We start from the raw sequence: 18,388 nt of genomic DNA on the forward strand, positions 1-18,388 counted from the left end.
TCCTGGTGAAGCAGCTGAGCATGTTGGAAAAGAGCTTGGAAGGCCCTTTACTACCCCCTCCCCACAAAGAGCTTTATTATCACATTTTCAATTTTTTTGAAATATTTACTTATTTATTTGAAAGTCAGAGTTAAGCGAGATCTTTCATCTGCTGGTTCACTCCCCAGATAGCTACAATGGTTGGGCCAGGCTGAAGCCAGAAGCCAGAAACTTCCTCTTGGTCTCCCCCATAGTTGGAGGGACCTAAGCACTTGAGCTATATTCCACTGCTTTCCCAGGCACATTAGCAGAGAGCTGGATCGGAAGTGGAGCAGCCGGGCCTCAAACTGGTGCCCATATGGGATGCTGGCAACGCAGGCGGTGACTTAATCTGCTATGCCGCAATGCTGTCTCCCCACATTTTTATTTTAATATATATTATATATATATATGTTTATATTTAATCTTTCCCCCTTCCTGCCAGTTCCAAACTTACATTTTGATTAGATAGTGATTTCATTTGCATCTGTAATTTGAATATCTGAGTATTTATTTCATTGTTCTGTCTGAATTTGATGTTACCTTGGCTTGCTAGATCTGCCCTGAATGTCCCTTTGTAGTCTGGTGAAAACTTGGTGCTTTAGAATATGACTTGAGCCATTTTGATATTTAGTGTGGGATTTTCCATCTTGGTTTGCAGATTTGGCAGAAACTATTTTGTACTCCTCTAAATTGATAGAAAAATCAGGTACCACCTTAAAAAAAGTATAAAATAACTTCCATAAGATACCCTTTAGACTTATATCATTTCAAGTTTAAATAGCAGTACTTAGTGTGGCTCCTCTTAATGGTTTTTTGGCGGTCATATTATTGATTGAAAAAGAAAAATAATTGACTTGGGGTTCAGTAAAATAGACTTACCTGTAAACGGCTTTAGTTTTACTTGACTAACCATACACAGTGTTAAGGGAGCAAGTGATAACCTTCTAAATTGAGAGCTTGCTTTTGTTAATAGGAAAACTTTAGAAGGTCTCCTTTCCTTAGTACCTCTTCAGAGTCCTTAATGCCTTTGTGTAGTTTGTATTGAAAGTGGGGAATGCCCTTTTAGTTTTGAGAGGGATAGAGGTATATTTTATTTAATTTAGGACCTCAAATGCTTGGAGAATATGTGTATCTAATGTACAAGTCAAAATTAAATGTTTCTGGGTACCTGTCTATCTTTGTTACTGAAGCCAATGTTTTCTTTCTTTCTTTTTTTTTTTTTTTTCCTGTAAGGCAAATCAACTGGCAATATGCAGAGAAACAAGTTTGTCCATTGATTCAGATCTCTGGAATGTAGATTCTCTTCATTTTCTTGGCAGAAGCAAGCTCACATAGTTCAAGTTCTTCTCAGTCCTATTATAATTGTCTCACTTGATCAGTGCTTGGACTAACTTCTTATGCTTAGCATTAATCTTGAATTCCTTAATCTCATTCAGAAACTTTGGCGATTTTTTTCCCCCAACATTAATTTCTTCTTGTTGCTGAGGAGAAATATCATGTATTGATTAAAGAATGTATATTCTGGGAGGCTACCTGCTCAAACTTTTTATCTTGGAGTGATAAGAAGTGTCACGGGAAGCAACAAATTGAGGCTGGCATCACAGGTGGTGAAAGAATTCACCAGAACAGTCTGAGTGATTGAGCAGAGTTAGATTGATTGAACAAACTGCCAGAGAGCAGCGGACAGATAGGACAGCCAAAAGTTGGTTGCTGCAACACACGCTATGATCTGAGCAGTACATTTGTAATAGCAGCTTCTTTATCATCAGGGTGAGTTTTCTTGTGGGTCAATGGGTTCTCCCAATTAGGTAGTTTGCCTTTCTAGGCAGAGCTGGGGCATTTGCATTGCTCCAGTTGTACCTTTCCCAGTTGCCAAGTACCCCTGGGGTGACCCTCCACACTGAGAATTACATTTGAAGGAAAAAAGGAAAATTTCATTGGGAAATGGTTTTGGAAGGTGCTGGGTTAAAACAAATGAAATAGATTTTTTAAGACTACTCCCAGCTTTTATTCTGTTAATGTGCATTGTATATCTGCAAGAATGCTACATTACTGGTAATGTTTCACCTTGATATGATCTCAGACTTTTTTTTTTTTTTTAAAGATTTATTTATTTGAAAGTTACACAGAGAGAGGAGAGGCAGAGAGAGGGAGAGGTCTTCCATCCATTGGTTCACCCTCCAATTGGCCTCAATGGCTGGAGCTGTGCCAATCCAAAGGCAGGAGCCAGGGGCTTCTTCCAGGTCTCCCATGCGGGTGCAGGGGCCCAAGGACTTAGGCCATCCTCCACTGTCTTCCCAGGCCATAGCTAAGAGCTAGATTGGAAGTGGAGCAGCCGGGTCTCGAACCAGTGCCCACATGGAATGCTGGCACTTCAGGCCAGGGCGTTAACTCACTGCATCACAGTGCGAGCCCCGACTTCAGAATTTTTATTTGGGAAGCATTTTTGTCAGGCTTTATGGGACCATTAGTATAGTAGAAAGAGCACTGGTCTAGAATTCAGGGGATCACACTTTGAGCTTCTGATTTACTACTCACTCATGAGCTGTGTGACTTCAAACAAATCTTTTGTGTTTTAGCCTCAGTTTCCTGAGTGATGTCTCAATTTGCTTCCAGTTCTAATACTGTGTGGTTTAGTGTTTCCATTGTTGACTCTGAATAATTATACTTTGCCCTGTTTTGTGTCTATTGAAACTGTAACATCATGTTGGCTTATTTTATTGGACTGGAGATTATGCTTCCTTTTCTATAAAAGTACAGAAGAAGAAACTCTTTTTAAAAAAATTTATTTATTTGAAAGGCAGAATAATAGGGAGAGATGAAGAGAGGGCAAGGGAGGGAGAGAGATCTGCTGGTTAACCCTGCAAATGACTGCACCAGATCTCAGCCATGCCAAAGCCAGGAGCCAGGAACTCCATTCTGGTCTCCCACATGGGTGTCAGGGGTTCAAATATTTGAGCCATCTTCTGCTACTTTCCTAGGTGCATTAGCAGGGAGCTGGATTGGAAGTGGAGCAGCCAGGAGCAGCTGGAACTAGAACCAGGGCTCTGATACAGGATACTGCAGCTTAAACTTTGGCACCACAATACCAGCCCCATAAACCCTTTTTAAAAGCCTGTTTTCCACAGATCATGGTAATAGAACCCTGTTAATCCAAATTACACTCTTAAAATAATTCATTTTTCTGTTTACATTTTGTTAATGTCTTATATCCAGGTAGCTATCTTGGTTGGCCCCTTAAGCTTAAATATATCCAAGGAAATTACAGTTTTCCCTTTATCCCTAACTACTATGGTTTCAGTGTGGCATTTGTATGAATCTCTTGACTACTTTGGTAAAAATGGTAGATTTCATTTTGTGGTGATTTAGTGGGCATAACGGAAAAGTCTTATGATTATATTGAGTATCTTTTTTCTGTGTTAACTTAGAAAATGAGTTATGTAGGATAACTCCAGATTTAAAATGTAGTTATTAGTATGTTTAGTTTTATTTCTGAAATTAAAATTTATATTTATGTATAAATTAAAACATTTTATTATAGTATTTTCTTTAAGATAGCTAGCAATTTGTTCAAAATTTGAAGTTCATTGAAAGCTTATTTAACTTTGGTCTCCCCCTGCCCCATCTCTGTTTTTCTTATCCTAGGCTCAACAACAAAGAAACCTGGATAACATCATTTTGCAACAACCCAGAATAGGTAGCAAGAGAAAATCTAAGAAAGATGCCTATACAATCTTGGATACAGAAATAGAAAGTACTAGCCCCAAGTCTGAACAGGATTCAGGAATTCTGGATGTTGAAGATGAAGAAGATGATGAAGAGGTAACTAACCTTTGAACTGGGAAAGTGAGACTATTTTTAAGTTTAAAGATGATATGTTGGAGATGTAATGAATAACTTATCTGTGTAATATATTTTGTATGATCTTGATATTAGATGCCATTTCAAATAGAGCCCATTTTGGGCTCTAAGGAAACTGAAAATACACCAAGATAACTTAGTTTCTGATTCTTTTGAAGAATTTAGATTTTGTTTATTTTTTTGAGACGTAGGAGACAAATTTCCACAACGGCTGGGACTGAGGTGGGCTGTAGCTGGAAGCTGGGAACTCAGTTCAGATCTCTTATATCAATGGTAGGAATCCAGTTACATTAAACCATCACTGCTGTCTCCTAGGGTCTGCATTAGCAGGAAGATGGAGTCAGGAGCCAGGGTTGGATATCCAACCCAGCAAGTCTAATGTGGCATGTGGGTAGCTTAATCTGCATCTCATTTTCATTTCATAAAGACTCAGGGTTTTTTATTCCGTACTGACTGCATATTACCTTAGGAAAGTGTAGAGTCTATCGGATCTAGAAACAAGAAGTCTAGATGAACTCTGCTGAAACTGGAATGGAGTTCCTGACACCAATAATAGATGTTCTTTCAAAAGGCAACGAGTGAACAAGTGGTTTTCGTTGCCTTCAGTAAGGGTTCACATTGGAAATATAAAAAGATCCCAGAAAGTTGGAGTATATAGTTCCTTAGGATGTCAGTGTGTAAGTGATTACAGGATCTCTGGGAATTTTATGACCTATGTATAATCTCCCAAATTAGTTCTGTGTCTGTATTAAGCAATGAATAAGATTAAGTGGCTTAACTAGTAAATTTTTAAAATTCTTCTTTGTTGTTAAAAGTATATTTAATGTGATTTTGAAAATAAGATTATGTGACAGCTGAGATTTTGCATTAAATTGTTTTTTTCCCTAAATACTCAAGCATATACATACGCTGAATCAGTTTCTTTTTTTGAATGAATTGTTTAGGAGCATGAGCTTTGAAATCAGGTTAACAGACTGTGTTAAAATCCCGGCTCTGCCATTTTATTTAAAAATATTAATAATCATGTTTTTTATTTTTAAAATGGCTACTGACTGTGTGAAGAGCCATTTACTCCTGTACTTAGTATTCTGGTGTGTTCAGAAACTTGTACTTGTCTCTTTTCCACTGTTTCATTTCTCCAGATAAAACTGAGTTCACTGTTTCTGCCCTGTTATTGTCTCTTGTATCTTTACTACCTTCCTTGCTCTTCTTTCTCCCCAAAAACTGTGCCCTAAAACTGGCCACTAATTTTTTAATCTTAGATAAATTATTTAATATGTTGAACCTAGTATCTTCATCTATTAAGTAAAGACAGGAATCTCTACTCTGTAGGCTGGAATACATGTCTGCTCCATAAAAGGTGATCAACAAATGTTACTTTTTGTTCACTTTCATGACTTTTTCTTTGCTGACTTCTGTTATATATCTCTACTGTAGTATGCCTGTCCCAGTTATCATTTTTTTTTTTTACTTCTAAAATTGAATTGGTCTAGTTTAAACTGTTGGGCTGAAAATCAAATAAATTAACTGTGTATCTCAGTGTTAGCATCTAAGTTTGGTTAAATGTCTGAGAGACTCTCACATGTGTCAAGTATTATATCCTGTGATACAGTGTTCATTGTGATGGGTACACACTTTGGCAATTTAAGTGAATATTTAGCTAAAGTTTATAATTTACTAGGATATATTTATTATATATATGGGGCATAGTAACAGTTAACAATGCTCGAGAGTTTCATCCTAATCTATATTGTACTTGGATAATAAGAACTCCTAATAATCCATATTAGAGCCAAGAAAAGTCTTTCAAGTATTGTCTTATGCACCCCTGTAGAATAAAGGAACCAACCAGTGGCCTGATCAGCCATGGAGATAGAAAGGGTAGAGAGGACTTGATCCCCTTGAATATTTTCTAGCATTCTCTCTTCTTGCCTGGAATGACTGGTATGTTAGGACATGGATCCACCTTGGAGACTGGACTGTCAGCTGTTGGACTCATTACGGATAACTAGTTACAGTAGTAGTACAGTAAAGCATCAATCTCAAGAAAGACCAGTTGGCTCCTTTTATTTACATTTTGGATACCCATTAGAGAAATAAAAGTTTATCAAGCACTATAGCTTATGGAAGCAGGAATTGCACTTATTATTTTCCCATGGATAATACAGACCCTGAAAGGTGTGTATTAGATGATAAGATCAAGGAGTGAATTGCATACATAGTTCTGTGTCTCACCGAGAGTCTTCTGGGTCATACAGACTTTGAAAAGTATGTATTTGGTAATGTGATCAGGGAATGAAGTGCATATGCCATTCTTACATATCACTGAGAACCTCCTGGATAGGAACCCATCTTTATCACTAGCTCACTGAAAATCTTGGTTAATCTCTTAAATTTTTGTGCCACACTTCTTCTTTACTTTGTCCTGTGAGGTCCAGAGAAGATGATGAGAGTGAGACTTGTAAAATGTGTTGGGGTTTCCTCATAGAGAAAGTATTGTAAGAATGTACTTGGAAGTTAGTATTTTTAAATAGTCCCATATCCCAAATCAAACAGAATTCATATGAGAGATTTGCTGATTGGGCTCTTACCACAAGAATTCATCACTTCACTGTCATCTAATGGCATCCTATCTTAAAAAATGCTACCTTATGTTTATTTACTTCTCAGTTTGAATCTTCTTCAAGTGCACATTCTCAATCTCAAACCTCATGTAGAGAATTATTTATTTAGATGTCTCCAAACTGGTTTCTTGGCATAGTTCTTGCATGGTGTGAATAAATTCTTCAGATAAGGTCTTTCATGACCCACTGTGACGTTCTGACCTTCATTCTTGTCATTCTTCAACAGACTTCTTTGAGAATAGCATAGTTTTTGGAATATTGTGACTTTGACTTGGTGAGTTTGGTAGCTGTGGAATAGAATCTCACAGGGCAGTGGTTCCTAATCTATTTGTGGTAATAATGTGAGAGTTTGATAAAAAATATATGGGAATATTTTCCCAATAAAGTGTACATATATTCTGCATGAAATTTCAAGGTATTCATGAAATTCTTGTCACCCCAGGACCCAGCTAAAAATCCATGTATAGAAAAATGATTCATGAACTTTAATACGCATAGAAATTAGGTGAGAGTCATATTTAAACTGCAGATTCCCATTCTACAGGCTGAGAATGAATCTGATAGTCTGCATTTTTAACAAGATATCCCAGATGAGAATGGTACTTCCTACCCATGGAACACTCAAGCCTGTAGAGGGTCTTAAGGAAACTTTTTTAGTGCCATCAAAAAACAAAAAAATACCGTGAATGTTTGGAGCCCTTGTGGATTCGCCATTAGTATGATTTAAATTTTTCTGGCAATGAGTTCAATGCTTGAAGAGAAAGTTGTATTTTACTTTCTAAAATATATTGCTTCTAAGAGTTACTAGTATTTTTAATAAAAATTTTTTTAACAGGCAGAGTTAGACAGTGAGAGAGAGACAGAGAGAAAGGTCTTCCTTCCGTTGGTTTACCCCACAAATGGCCGCTACGGCTGGCACGCTGTGCTGATCCGAAGCCAGAAGCCAGGTGCTTCCTCCTGGTCTTCCACGCAGGTGCACGGTCCAAGCACTTGGGCCATCCTCCACTGCCTTCCTGGGCCACAGCAGGGAGCTGGACTGGAAGAGCAGCAACGGGGACAGAATCTGGTGCCCCAACTGGGACTAGAACCCTGGGTGCCGGCGCCGCAGGTGAAGGATTAGCCTAGTGAATATTTTAACTATAATTTAGTTTAGTCATGCTCTTATTCTCCGAAATGAGAACTTGTCCTATGGAAACATACTTAATGCATTCTTTGAGTTAAATGACATTTTAGGCTATTTACTGTTTCTTTAGCTTAATGATACTTCATTAGGAGATTAAAATGACGTGGGTAGAGAAACCAAAACACCTAGAACAGAGCTTTGCACATTGTAATCAGTTAATGCCTTATTAAACTAAAATAACATGTCTGTTAGAAATGGGAAAACTTTAATGGTTTAGGGAAGTGAAGATTAAGTCCCAATAGTCAGTTGTCATCCTGGGTGGAAGACCAACTCACATGGTTAAACCAACTCACCCGTCTCCCCCAGTTTTACTGAGGATACCAGGGTCAGTCTCTTAATGATTGTTGAGAAGTGTTGCACAAAAAAAGTATTCTCTAGTAAAATTCTCTGTATAGTTTTATTTTGGTTATTAATGAAAGGGTCACAAGCAAGATGAGGTTGGTTTTTTTCTAATTGTATGTTAAAGCTGAATTATATAATGCTGTGGTTATTTAACCATTTTTGATCAACCACTTAGCTCAGTTGATTTTCAATGGGAATATCTGTGATTAAGGGAATTTGGTTTGAATTTTCTACCACCCTGTGCCATATACAGATCTTAATGTTGTTCTCTAAATATCCAGATAGGACTCAATACATTTTTTAAAAAGATTTATTTATTTGAAAAGCAGAGTTACAAAGAGAGAGAGAGAGTCAGAGAGAGTCTTCCATATGCTGGTTTATTCCCCAAATGGCCTCAATGTCCAGAGCTGGACCAATCCTGGCTAGGAGCCAGGAGCCAGGAGCCAGGAGTTTTTTTTTTTCCAGGTCTCCCACACAGGTGCAGGGGCCCAAGGACGTGGGCCATCTTCTACTACTTTCCCAGGCAATAGCAGAGAGCTGGATTGGAAATAGAGCAGCCAAGACTATATGGGATGCCAGCACTGCGAGCGGTGACTTTACCTGCTATGCCACAGCACCAGCCAAAGACTCCATACATTTTTAGAAGTTGTGAAATTTTAGATTGAGAATGCATTTTTGTTATAGATTGGTCAGGAATGTAATTTTTGTGATTTTTAAAGATAAAATACAAATAAACACTCCAGGTTACATATTACTTATGAGAAAGGGACATGGTGGTATCTCATGAGGATAGGACTGTTGTGAGAATTAAGTGATGCAGTGTGTATAATGCTCCTGTTTCCGTGCTTGATACATTCCATGCTTTCACTATATGACAGTTATTATGATATGACTCTCTGCTTTTGTTTTTGAGTAGAGGTAAAATGTAAGTTGGTGTAGGTTCTGATAACATATATTAACATGGACTGCTGAATTCCATGTACTATATGTGTACACAAGAAAAACCTGCTGAAATCAAGCAGTACTGAATAAGAAATAGTTTGAGAATGTAGGTCTGTGGTTTTTTGTTACTAGCTTACTTCAGAGCTTTTGCATTCTTTGAATACTTCACTGGTGCCTCACATATTACATACCTTATATTCTAGTTTGTAATTCTCTTAATTTATTTACAACCGTTAAGGAGCAGTGTCCTCCACAACACTGATCAAATGTTGACCAAATGATTCATGTCAGGTTTAACTCTCCAGATTTTAGTGCCTCTTTTGAAATGTGAAGCTAGCAGGAGAAAATTACTAATTTTTGTACAAACACCATATAATAGGAAGCCTTCTGGGATGTCTTGATGATTATGGTTGTGTTGTGGTACTAGTTTTGAGGTGACAGGGTATATTTAATTGCTAAGGTTGTCATAACAACATACTATGCACTGAATGGCTTAACCAGCAGAAATTAATTTTCTCCTAATTCTGGAGGCTAGAAAATCAAGGTAAGGTTCCAGAAGGGGTGGTTTTTTCTGAGCCTGCCTCCTTGGCTTGCAGGTGACTGTCTTGTGGCTGTGTCCTCACATGGCCTTTTGTCTTTGTGCACACATCCTTGATGTTTCTTCCGTTTCTTATAAGGGCTGCACCAGTTCATTTGGATTAGTGCCTGCCCTTATGACCTTATTTAACCTTAATGCCCTGTATCTAAATACAGTCACAACAGGGCTTAGGGCTTCAGTGTATGAATTTTGGGAAACACAATTTATTCTATATCACAGGGTGATGGGAAAGTACCCAAATAAGGCTTGTATTAATAAGGTACAAATGCAGCTAGCTTTGTGCTCTTATGACAAATCATGTAATTTCTCTAAGTATCTCTTATCTATAAAACAATGACAATAATTATTTTTTGTCAAATGGCTTGCAGAATAGTTGTTGTTATAGTATCTGGCCTAGATTTCAAAATGTTTATTGTTAGACTTTCTATATTGACAGAAAAGTAGCAGAAATTTATAATTTCTTAAGAAGTCAAATTGAAATGAATGTCATTAGAATTTTAACTTCCTGAAACCAGAAGTTGCAGATTGGCAGCCCATGGCCAAATACAGCTTTCAAACTTGTTAGCTTGCATGATGCTTACAATTTTAAAAATTACTTGCTAACCTTTTGAAGTCAGTTGATTTATGCAACTCATATACAAATTTCTCCACTTGTCCCGATATTGCCCTTTATAGCAGATGTTTTCTTTCATTTTTTTCCCTATAGCCACATTCAGATAAATATCTAGTCTCCCTAACATCCCTGTGTTTAGACACAGATGGTTATGTCATCATGTGACTAGATTGAAATTAGTCATTTTTGACAGGAATATTACAAAGGTCATGTTACATTATTTTCATTACACCTCATCAGGAAGTATATAATTAGTTAAGGCAATGTCTACTAGATTTCTTTATTGTAAAGATACCTTTCTTGCTTTGTAATTAATAAGTGATCTATAGAGTGATACTTTTAGGCCATGCCATGGTCCTAGTCTCTGTTTTTCACCCAGTGTTTCTATGATGGTTGTAAAATACTGATTTTCCAATTTTTATCATTATTTTTTTTTTGACAGGCAGAGTGGACAGTGAGAGAGACAGAGAGAAAGGTCTTCCTTTCCGTTGGTTCACCCCCCAAACGGCTGCTATGGCTGGTGTGCTGCTGCTGGTGCACTGCGCCAATCCAAAGCCAGGAGCCAGGTGCTTCCTGCTGGTCTCCCAAGCGGGTGCAGGGCCCAAGCACTTGGGCCATCCTCCAGTGCCTTCCTGGGCCACAGCAGAGAGCTGGACTGGAAGAGGAGCAACTGGGACAGAATCCGGCTCCCCAACCGGGACTAGAACCCAGAGTTCCGGTGCCGCAGGCAGAGGATTAGCCAAGTGAGCCGCGGCACCAACCCAATTTTTATCATTATTTAATATTGATTAGTTGACATTCTTCTATAAATATTTTCCTTTCATTACTTCCTTTTTTTTTTTTTTTTTTTTTGACAGGCAGAGTGGACAGTGAGAGAGAGAGACAGAGAGAAAGGTCTTCCTTTTGCCGTTGGTTCACCCTCCAATGGCCACCGCGGCCGGCGCGCTGCGGCCGGCGCACCGCGCTGATCCGATGGCAGGAGCCAGGAGCCAGGTGCTTCTCCTGGTCTCCCATGGGGTGCAGGGCCCAAGCACTTGGGCCATCCTCCACTGCACTCCCTGGCCACAGCAGAGGGCTGGCCTGGAAGAGGGGCAACCGGGACAGAATCCGGCGCCCCGACCGGGACTAGAACCCGGTGTGCTGGCGCCGCTAGGTGGAGGATTAGCCTAGTGAGCCGCGGCGCCAGCCTCATTACTTCCATTTTTTTAGTGTCATTGTTGGCACATAGATTCTAATTTCTTAGTGGATTATAGTCTATTGTTTTCCTTGATTTTGATTTCCCAGTTGTTCTAGATTTGGCCATTGGGAGTTTTAACTATTATCCATCCATGTTTGAGCACGTTTTCTTTTTTTTTAATTAAATTATTTAGTTTTTAATTTTTTTAAGGTTTTATTTATTTATTTGAGAGGTAGAGTTATAGACAGTGAGAGGGAGAGACAGAGAGAGAGGTCTTCCATCGATTGGTTCACATCCCAAATGGCCGCAACAGCTGGAGCTGCATCGATCCGAAGCCAGGAACCAGGAGCTTCCTTCAGGTCTCCCACATGGGTGCAGGGGCCCAAGGACGTGGGCCATCTTCTACTGCTTTCCCAGGCCATAGCAGAGAGCTGGATTGGAAGTGAAGCAGCTGGGACTAGAACCGGCGCCCATATGGGATGCCGGTGCCACGGTGGTTGACTAACCTACTGTGCCACAGTGCCGGCCCCAAGTTTTTAAAGTTTTAAACAGATTCAATATAGTTCATAGATTTCTAAGAATATAATGCTATTCCTTTCTTCCCTTGCTCTCTCCCCCTCCCCTCTCTCTCTCTCCTTTTCTTCCTTTCTTTCTGTCATAAGGTGTTGTAGGTTCAGTCCAAGCTCTGCAGCAGTTTTACAATTAGCCATTTCCTCAAAGAGGTGTCATTCCGTTTACTGGTACTAATATTTAGAAATTGAGATGTAGGCATTACATATGTTTCTTCTATGGATAGAGCTTAGACTTACACCATACTGATGCACAGACTTTTTATGAATCATGAAATAAAGCTGATACTTCTCATTCTAATCTAATGTCCCAGGTTTATCCTCTTGTCACATTCTATATTTGTATCTCTTAGAAGTCTAGTTCTCAAAGCATCAATATATTTGCTCATTTGCCCAATTATATAGTGCACACAAAGTAGTGTCAGAATTGCTACCCAAATAATACTAAAAACTGTAAATTTATTAAGTTCAAGATTTCTTGTAATTCTCTTAATGTTACATTGCTTCCTACAGGACTGTGTAGTTCAGAGTACTGTGTTCAGTCTTCTTAAATGATTTTTTTCTCTCTCTGTATTATTGTCAGCAAATTGACAAGTAATTGGGTTCCTGCGTTTATTTTTATTTTGTTTTTTATGGTGTCCCTATTCTTGCTTAATTTTAAAAATATGTTAAATGTGAATGTGGTTTAAAAGGCAAAACCACACAAGAAGATATATTCAATGAAATCCCATTTTCATTCTTGCCCTTTCCACACTGCTACTACTCTCCCTTTGTAAGTAATTATTGTTGTTAGTTTGTATTTATATACTTTCAGTATAGCTTAAACAATATAATTTTTTTTTTTTTTTTGGCCAGGCAGAGTTAGAGAGTGAGAGAGAGAGAGAGAGACAGAGAGAAAGTTATAGACAGTGAAAGTGAGAGAGAGACAAAGAGAAAGGTCTTCCTTCTGTTGGTTCACCCCCCAAATGGCCACTATGGCTGGTGCGCTGTGCTGATCCAAAGCCAGGAGCCAGGTGCTTCCTCCTGGTCTCCCATGCGGGTGCAGGGCCCAAGCACTTGGGCCATCCTCCACTGTCTTTCTGGGCTACAGCAGAGAGCTGGACTGGAAGAGGAGCAACCGGGACAGAATCCGGCGCCCCGACCGGGACTAGAACCCAGGGTGCCAGCGCCGCAGGCGGAGAATTAGCTTAGTGAGCCGCAGTGCCGGCCAAATAATCAAACAACATAATTATTAATAACATAATACATATATAGTTTTATATTTGAAAATTTGCTATGAAAATTATTCCCTATAAGTTCATAGAAATCCTGTTTTATTGCTAATTAGTATTCCATAATTATATCATATTCCATGTTGTTGTACTGTAATTTATTCACTCAATAGACTCATGTGTGAGCATTTAATGAGTCCCAATAATTTCCTATAAAAATAAGCTTTCAAATGCACTGCTATTAGAATAGCTGATTTTTTTTAAAGTACTGACAAAGTCTGGGCAAGGATGGAGAACAATAGGAATTCTTATATATTGGTATGAAAGTGTGGTGGCATAGTGTCTTTGGAAAGCAATTTGGCAGTTTGTTGTAAGGTTGACCATAATCTTGTCACGAAACCTAGCAATTTAACTACTAAGGATTTCAAAAGTATGTTCACTATAAAACATGAACCTGTTCACAAACTGCCAAAACTAGAGTCAATCCAAATGTTCTTCAGTGAATGATGATAAATCCATGATTGGAATATCACATTGACAGGAAAGAATGAACTACAGATACAAAGAACTACCCAGATCAATCTCAAAAACATTATACTACATAAAAAAAGCCAGATTCAAAAGCTATATACTGTGTGAGTCTATTTATAGGACACTCCTGGGAAAGCAAATCTCTTGGGATAGAAAATGGATCAGTGTTTGCCAAAGGAACAATTTGACTATGGAGGGGCATGAGGGAATTTTTTGTGGTGGTAGACCTGTTTCTTTTTATTTTGATTTTGATAGTGAATACAGAACTAATATACGCTTGTCAGAACTTACACAATTGGTCCCTAGAAAGAGTGAATTCGACTTTATGTAGAATACTTTAAAACTTAAACAACTTTCAGAAAGTAACAACAACAAAAAAACCCTGAACAAACCTGAGAATTGTTTTTTCATATAGTTGGAGATGAGTTCCTAGGAGTAGGACTGTTGAATCAAGGGGTAAATGCTTGTGTATTTTTGTGGGATAACATTAAGTTCTACTCCACTGGGGGTTCACTGTTTTCTACACCTCTCCCTAACTCCAGCACTGTTTGAGATGTCTATTTTCTTACAGCTTCTGTAAGAGTACTTTTTTTTTTAAAGATTTATTTCTTTATTTGAAAGCCAGTGTTACACAGAGAGAGAAGAGGGAGAAGGAGAAGGAGAGGGAGAGGGAGAGGGAGAGTGAGAGAGAGAGAGAGGTCTTCCATCCGATGGTTGACTTCCCAATTGGCTGCAACAGCCAGAGCTGTGCTGATCTGAAGCCAGGAGCCAGGAGCTTCTTCTAGGTCTCCCATGCTGGTGCAGGGGCCCAAGGGCTTGGGCCATCTTTCACTGCTTTCCCAGGCCATAGCAGAGAGCTGGATTGGAAGTGGAGCAACCGGGACTCGAACCAGTGCCCATATGGGATGCCAGCGCTTCAGGCCAGTGTGTTAACCTGCTGTGCCACAGCACCAGCCCCTGTAAGGGGTACTTTTTGAAGTTTTTGGATTTTTACCACTCTTGTAGATGAGAAGTGGTATCTCTGTGTAGTTTAATTTGCATTCCTATTACTATGGATAAAGTTGAGTATTTTATAAGTTTGAGTACCACTTGCATATGTTTTTTTTTTTTCCAGTAAACTATCCACTCATGTCTTTTGCCAATGTTTTCAAGTGATTTTAATTTCTTCTTCAGTTTTTAGAAGTTTATGTAGAGGAGATGATAGTTCTTTCTCTTTACTATTGCAACACTTTTTTTCTTACTACTTTTGATTGCCTTAATTTTTCCTCCTTTCAGATCTTTTATATTTAATGCCACATTTAGTGCTAAGTAGCCTTTTTTGCCTTAGGTTTTACAGTGTTTTATCATATGGTGGACCCCTTGGAAAATAATGACCAGCTGAGTACTGATATTGTGGTGTGGTCGATTAAACCCCGCCTGTGATGCTGCACCCATGGGAATGCTGTTTTGGATGCCAGATGCTCCACTTCTGTGCCCAGTCCCCTGCTAATGTGCCTGGGAAGGCAGTGGACAATGTCCTCAGATCTTGGGCTGCTGCCACCTGCCTGGTAGACCCAGATGAAGTTCCAGCTCCTGACTTCGGGCTGGCCCAGCCGCCTGGCTTTTGCAGCCATTTTGGGGAGTGAATCAGTGGATGAAAGATCTCTCTGTTTCTCTTTCTCTCTCCACTCCCCCTACACTGCACCCCCCAACTCTGCTTTCCATAAAAATAAATAAAACTTATTAAAAAAAGAAAGCAATAGTGACCAGTTGAAATTTTGTTTCATCATTGGAGCAACTGAACTTGAACCAGCGCTCATATGGTATTCTGGTGTCATCGGCGGTCGCTTAACCCACTGCCCAATAATAGCAGCCCCAGCAAAGAATTCTTGAAGGATCGTGGACTGTCCTCTGATTTTGGTCACAGGTTTTTTTTTTCCCCCAATGCTTCAAATTCTCTTCTGCCTGATGCAAATTAATTGAGTAAATGGTTAAGGGATTTGTTTATAAAGACTCTAATACTTTGTGACATTTTAGTAAAATTCTGACCTTTTTAGAATAGGTCTCTAGTTAGGGTATTCTTATATGCTGAAAGGCAGAGCAAATCTTTGTATTTTGCTAATTGTATTCACTTAGAATCATAGACCTTCTAGTTTATTGGTGTGTCTGTGGTGTTTAGTCTATCTCCATAAAAGCTTATGTCCAAATGGATCCTACCCTTCTTTTTTCCAAATTTTAGGAAGTAAAGTAGTTCAGAAAAGCACAGTGGTGAAAAATGTTTGCCAGGTATTTCCTGGCTTCCAGACATAATATGGGCAGTCACAATTGATCCTCTGAATGCAAAGACATTGCCCCTTCAGTTGTTGTTTGCTATCTGTGGAAAAATGCCTGGTACATTTTAATGACTTGATATCCAACTAATGTTCAGAAATGGGCACTAAGTCCCTGCATTCATTTAGCAATACCGAGAAACTGTTTTGGGTAAAGTGGTAGTCAGAAATATTTTCAAGGTAGAGAAATGGCTCAAGTAATTAGTGAAAAACATATCTAAATTCCTCACAAACTTCTATCATCGTCCTCGTTTTGGATGATCCATCTGTTTTGAAAGGCTTCTTAAGAGAAAAATAAATGGTGAGAGAGGAAAACAGTGTGTGTTTGACAGAGTTTGTGTACATGGATGGGCCTGTCTTGGGGCAGATGCATGAGCAGCAGGGCTAGAGTGTGCTAATGCATTTCTTCTTGTGCTGTCTTTATCAACAGCATAGGTAAGTCTCTCATACTAAGTTTGCTGCTTAGTGGAGAGAGGTAAACAACTCCTTCTTTTGTATTCATTTACCCTTTTCTAAGAATATGCTTACCCAGCAGTAAAGCAGTTGGATTTATCAGGTTGTTACCTGCATATAATATTTTTTCCTGCTTTCTTTGATTATTAAGTCTTTTAAAGTTAATTAGTAGCAACAGCTACTACCTGGGACTCCTTTTGGGGAGAAATGGATTTGAAAAATATTAAATCACTATATCTGTTAAAATTTGAATGGCATCATTTATTTTAAAACCAAAATTTCCTTTTTTCTTCAATTTCTGAAAACATTTTCCTTATGTTTTATGACAGAAATTAGCCATTTATCTTTCCATTTGCAGAGACTTCATTTTAATTATAGTAAGCTGTATTAAAGAAGAAAAAGGTAGCATGAAAGAAAGCTCATTTCTGATGTTTGCAAAAGTTTTCATAATGAGAACTGTTCATTTTTCTTCTTTTCCTTACCATCTATTATTCCCATGTCTACTTTGAATCATTGTGTTTTTCTCCAACAAAAATGATCTCATATGCTCTTAAGATTATTTTTTGGAGTGCATTTCATTAATTCTATTTCTAAATTTGCTTTTCTTACTTTGTAGTTTCCTTTATCTTCAAACTCTTTATTTGGTCTTCTATATCATAGCTTCACATGAGATCTGGGGTATTTATTGGCTGTAACCACTGTTTAACAATAAGTATTCCTGTGGCCGGCGCTGCAGCTCACTAGGCTAATCCTCTGCCTTGCGGCGCCGGCACACGGGGTTCTAGTCCCGGTCGGGGTGCCGGATTCTGTCCCGGTTGCCCCTCTTCCAGGCCAGCTCTCTGCTGTGGCCCGGGAGTGCAGTGGAGGATGGCCCAAGTATTTGGGCCCTGCACCCCATGGGAGACCAGGATAAGTTCCTGGCTCCTGCCATCGGATCAGCGCGGTGCGCCGGCCGCGGCAGCCATTGGAGGGTGAACCACCGGCAAAAGGAAGACCTTTCTCTCTCTCTCTCTCTCTCTCTCACTGTCCACTCTGCCTGTCAAAACAAAACAAAAAAACAATAAGTATTCCACAAACAATGGAAAGTATTGCTTTGACCAAGTTGTTAATATTTATCATGAATGTTGAGTCATTGTATTATAACAGAGTAACCATATATATTCATATTCATATTCAATGAATATGTGATTTCTAGTGGATAGATATGTGTAATTGTAGAATGAAATAGTTGCCTCATGATATTTATCTCTGGATGTTGTAGCACAGTTAACCCACAATTCTTTTACTTGGTTATTATTATCTGCTACCGAAAAGTATTTCCAAGTTATCTTAATTTAGGTAATAATATAGCATGTTCTGGGCCCAGATATCTTAGTTATTGAGTCTACAATCTTATCTACTATTTGATCCTCCTAAAAAGCAGAGAGATTTGAGCTGACAAAAGACATTAAGGCTCTCTATTCAGAGACTATATAGGGAATTAGGTAGCTGCTGTCCTTGGTGATGAAATTATTTCACGTGAATTCTAAAGGAAAACAATTAGTTAAAAACGAAGAATAATCTGGCATATACTATTTGTGGCTATTGTTAGTATCTTCATAGATCTATTTGAACTTCTAGAAAAATACTGACTCCCGTATCTTAATGTCTTGAGTTCCTGACTGCCAGGCAGAGGAAATGTTTAACTATTTTAATCATGTTTCTGTATCTCGGAAAGAAAGCCCTTATGAGAGGAAATGACAAGGTCCTACCACAAAGTTATCTCTTATCAGTTATAGTCTTCAGTCGATAATGATTTGTCAAATTTGGACATGTGTAAAATGCAAGGGCTGTGTTATTTACTTTGGAAAGGAAAAATTAGATGAAGCTGATAAAAAAGGAGTCATGGCTTTTGTTAGGAGACAGAAACCATTAGGGACAGTCATTGTTAGCTTAGGAAAGTGTCCTTGGACCC

At 38.7% G+C, this 18,388-nt stretch overlaps 1 protein-coding gene across 2 annotated transcripts in view; it reads left to right on the forward strand.

The window, feature by feature from the left end:
• EXOC6B (exocyst complex component 6B) overlaps positions 1-18,388 on the forward strand; it is a 683,510-nt gene that overhangs the window by 274,458 nt on the left and 390,664 nt on the right. For both annotated transcript variants that reach the window (XM_002709766.6, XM_089327552.1), the window contains exon 7: positions 3,667-3,843. In XM_002709766.6, the coding sequence (XP_002709812.1) occupies positions 3,667-3,843 (177 nt within the window). The remainder of the gene's footprint in view (positions 1-3,666; positions 3,844-18,388) is intronic.

This window comes from Oryctolagus cuniculus, chromosome 2, assembly GCF_051225735.1.
Source record: "Oryctolagus cuniculus isolate XC-2025 breed Fujian yellow rabbit chromosome 2, ASM5122573v1, whole genome shotgun sequence".
Taxonomy (NCBI): Eukaryota; Metazoa; Chordata; class Mammalia; order Lagomorpha; family Leporidae; genus Oryctolagus; species Oryctolagus cuniculus.